At 26.4% G+C, this 4,782-nt stretch overlaps 1 protein-coding gene across 1 annotated transcript; it reads right to left on the bottom strand.

Moving 5' to 3' along the window:
- Positions 1–2,838: 2,838 nt before the first annotated feature.
- LOC124933715 (transcription repressor OFP2-like) lies at positions 2,839–3,847 on the bottom strand. The gene is made up of 2 exons (XM_047474157.1): positions 2,937–3,847; positions 2,839–2,881 (listed from the first exon to the last, which is right to left on the bottom strand). The coding sequence occupies exons 1-2, from the start codon at positions 3,845–3,847 to the stop codon at positions 2,839–2,841; spliced, it is 954 nt and encodes a 317-aa protein (XP_047330113.1).
- Between the last annotated feature and the right edge of the window lie 935 nt (positions 3,848–4,782).

The raw sequence follows: 4,782 nt of genomic DNA on the forward strand, positions 1-4,782 counted from the left end.
ACCATTAAAATAACTTATTTGATCAACTAAAATATTTTTATTTTATTTGTTTAATTTTAAATATAAAAAGACATTTAATTAATTAAACTAATTAAAAACTTAAAACTTGTTTCGGTTAATGTTTTTCTTTTGAAAGTTTTCTATGTAATCAAAATTTATTTCATACTCTAACTAATCAATCATATTACTTAATTTATTAACCAAATTATTAAAATAATTTATATTTATTTCATTATATATTAATATTTTTAAGTTTTTTAAATAAAAAAAACATTTGCTCAAAATCAACTAATAAAATTTTGAATAATCTAATATTTATTAAAATAAACTTGAACTCAATAAGACCTAAAAATTAGAGTTGGACCAGAACTATATTACAAATGATAAGTTCTCAATCTAATTATATACATTTAAATAGAACCAAACAGATTAAAACAATTTAATACATAAATTAAACAAAGAATGCAAACATCCCTATCCATGCAATAACATGACAAATGAGTTAAATAAGCATATTTATGATGACCCATCTAAATTCCCATCATCCCCACCAAATTAGATAAATTAAATTTCTATCTAATTAATCTCATAAATGAAATGTTTAAAAGTCTAAAGTGAAAAGGAAGTGGTTTAAAAAGTTTCACATCCTGGATCAATCATTGATATTTTAGTTAAAACAACAAGAAAAACTTGATATGGATAATTAATTATATATTTAAACTGTTAATTAAAATGCATGTGTTTGGATCCAAAGCTGATAAGAATAAAAAAAAGAATCATGAGTGTAGCTGAAACATGTATGAAGTTATGGTGCATATAAGACGCTTGTCGTCTGCAGTGATCATTATCTGAAACGTCTGAAAAGGAAAAATACTAAAATATATATATACACACATATAATGCATTGAGCTAGCTCCAAATATACAAATTAAATATGACTAGATAGATGTTGATGTCTTTGTTTTCTGAATTGAAACAATTTTTTTTTATTACCATGGTCCACTTAACATCACTTTCTTTCTCTATCTTTTTAATGTTTTAGCTCTCAGCAACCAACTTTTTAATTTTTCATACATTTATTCTCTTATAAGAAAATTAAGAATGTAACCCGCAAATACACTTAATTAGACGCAGAATTTATCTACCCCGCAAATACACTTAATTAGACGCAGAATTTGTCGTTTGACAGACTTGAACTCAAGACCTTAAAGTAAGAATATTCACTTCTTGTTACCGCTACACTAGAAGAGGAGATATATCTTTCATCTATCTAATTATTTAATAATTGTCACTTTCTATAATAGAAAAAAAAAACTCATTTAGACGTATCTACTAATAAAAAATTATTTAAACATACGTATTATCAAAAATAGTCTCGTCTAACCTCTTTTGATAAATCATAATTATTTTTTATTTTTTAATTTGTATTTTTATTAATTAAATATTAATATATTTTTTTCCCTTCTTTTTCATTAATTAAACCATTTAAATTATCTCATTTTTAAATTTTTATTATTTTTATATTAGTTTTTCTTTTTTTTTATTAGTTTTTAATTCTCTTATTCTTTAAATTCACATTTTTAAAGAAATTTTAGTAACTTATTTATGAATTTTGTTTTCTTTTTTATTTAATTTAATATGAATAAAAATTATATTAATAATTTTTTATTTCATATTTGATTTATGACTTATAGTAATAGTAAAAATTATTTTTGTTATTTTGTTTGTTGTTCTTTTTTTATTTTTATTAATTTGTAACAAGTCACATGCATGATTACTTAATTTATATTAGTTGAATATTTTACTTACTATAGAGGGTGGTTTAAAAAACAAAGATAAATATTCCAATTAAACATAACTCTAACGCCAAATAAAGTTCCATACTCAAACATGCATGCAATATTTGCACCTACTAACAATGTCTAATTCACTTACTCGATACACATATTTTATCGATTTGGACGAGTTGTATTGAAAAATAATGTCAATTGTTAGCTCCCAAGTTAAGATCTAAACAAGTGATGAATGTTTTTGTATGAATGGTCTGGTCTGGTCTAGGTGATGGGATAAAGACATTGCAAGATGGTGTACATTTTGGACATTAATTATGAAATTTGAGACAATTTTTTCTTATGATAAATTGAGGACCAAATCAATTTTTTCATGAAGTAGTTCTAAGTAATTAGTTTTCAATTCAATTTGCACCAATATTCCTCTCTAGCTAGCTTGTTGCTATTGTATGTTATCTTAATTATTTTTTTTTTTTTTATCATTTTTATAAATGTTTATTTTATAATAGTTGATATTACATATCATTATTATTCCAACCATTAAATTATTTATTTTCTCAATTAAAATATTAAAATACTCTTATTTTATTTTATTAAATTAAAATTTTAAATATAAAAAATACATTTTAATAATTAAACCAATTAAAAATTTAAATAACTTATATTTGTTTAAACAAAATCCCAAAATCAAACCAAAATGAAACAAGCTCCGAGAAAATGTGTTGTTTTGTTTTTAAATGTTTAATGAAACAAATATTGCCATATTTGTTAGGTCTATAAAGATTAAATTTTAATTTTAATATTTACTACAATAATATACTATTAAGATTACTATTAATTAATGACAAATTAAAAAAGAAACAATAACTAATAACCATTAAAGAACGAAAACATTGCAAGATATATAGCTAGCTTGAGTTCCAAAACAAGAAGAAAACAACATATAAAAATTATTCATCTAGACTCAAGTTACTAACTAATACCCATCAAAGAAACAGGAAATACAATTATTTTGACAGCAACAACATCTTCTTCTTCATCTTCTTCTTCATCTTCTCCATCCTGATATCAGCAAGTTTAAACCAAAGTTCCTTGAACACATCAACAATAATATCATGATACTCTTTTGAATTCATTCGAAGATACAGTGCAAGAAGATCTTCCAAATCATTTGTTCTCTTGATATCATTCTCCACAATCATCTCCACCATCGAATCCATGAAATCACTCCGCGTATTAGCCGGAGATATTAATATCACGGCGCCGGTCTCCAACTTCTTCCAGTCATTCCCCTGAACTTCTTTCCTGTTCATAATCTTCGGAGAATTTGTTTTGAGTTTCCTGTTCATAATCTTAAGAGAATATGTTTTGAGTTTCCTGGTCATAATCTTTGGAGAATTTGACCGGAGTTTAATCCCCGGCGAAGTTACCGCCAGCATTCGACGTCTAACCTTGCCGGTTCTATCTCCTAGAACACTTTCTTTCTCCAATGTACCCTTCATTTTGGGTTCTTTTTTAGTTACAATTGAAGGAAGTTGGAGATTAAGAACCTTACAAAAGTTGGAATCTTTCCTGATCAGTAATTGATCATCAGCATTGTTGAATACGTCGGAATCCGGCGTTGGTGGTTTGGGGTCGACTACGGCGGCGGAAGCAGAGGCGGAAGCTGAGGGATTGTTACGCCGGCGAGAAGATGATGCTCTGTTTTTTCTGGTACTTGGCCTGTGTTTGGAGGATATTCTCGGAGAATCCAAGAAATGTGTGTCGGAGGAATTCGGCAGAGTGGGGAGGTCTCTTTTGAAGTATTGAGATTTCCTGCGAGTGGATGGTGACAAGGAAGAAGAGTTCTTTTTTTTGAACGAGGTATCCGATGAAGAAGAGACCATGGAATTTGATGTTATTAAGGGTGATGAATTAGAAGAAGTGAGACGAGAAGGCTGCTTTTTGGGCTTGGAGTGATTAGGGTTTTGATTTTTCCTTCTTTTGCCCATATCATTAAGCTTGTAGAACCAAGCATTAGGGATCATATATGATAGCTTCAACTTGTTCCCACCCATCTCTAGATTTTTTTTCTCTTTTTCTCTCTCTTGTTCTTGCTTTCATGTATGAAGGGATGGTTGGTATGGTGAGGAAATAAATAGAAAAGTATAAAACTGTGGGAACTATTAAGGCTTGTTTGGATTCTCATTTTTTCTATAATATTTTTTTTTTTTGAAATATAGAATGAATGTTGACAAACAATGGAACCCACAATCACTTTTTGATGATTCTGATTTAAGAGAGGGGAGAGAATATTTTGTCCTATTTTGCTCTGATTTAAGAGAGGGGAGAGAATGGTGAAGTGAGGTGAATTCAATTCAATTTTGTTTTACCTCTTACAACAGTATCATTTACATACATTATTTATTTTAAAAGTTTTAATTACCCAATGGTTTTAAAAAACTACTCTTTACATCATAGATATTTGAATAATGTTTTTAATTTAATATAAATAATCTAATAATTAAATATATAAAATAGTTAGGTTAAAAATGCATGTTCAAATAATCAAATTTAAGCTTTTTATTTGGAATAATTAATTTTTTTTCAAACTTTACAATTTATGAACATCTTAGTATTAAGAAATTAGGTGTTACTTAACGGTTTCAAATCTAATCTAAATTAAATATCAATTCACTAATTAATTACCGAATTTCAGCAAATTAAAAATTAAACATTATGATTTTGGTTAAATTCTTAAAAATAATAATTAATTATTCAAAAATAATAAACGTAAAAAATAGAAAAACTCGAGCCCAACACGAATCATTCGTGTTGTGTTATATCTAAGTACAAAATATCACGACATTAATGTATTGTACTGAACTAAAAATCAAATATCATTTCATTCAGTCATATCAATTATATCATTTAATTAATTAATTAAAATATTAAAATATTTTATTATATATTAATACATTTTATTTTATTTTTATTAAAAAAATCAGTTTCT

Source organism: Impatiens glandulifera, chromosome 4 (genome assembly GCF_907164915.1).
Source record: "Impatiens glandulifera chromosome 4, dImpGla2.1, whole genome shotgun sequence".
Classification (NCBI taxonomy): Eukaryota; Viridiplantae; Streptophyta; class Magnoliopsida; order Ericales; family Balsaminaceae; genus Impatiens; species Impatiens glandulifera.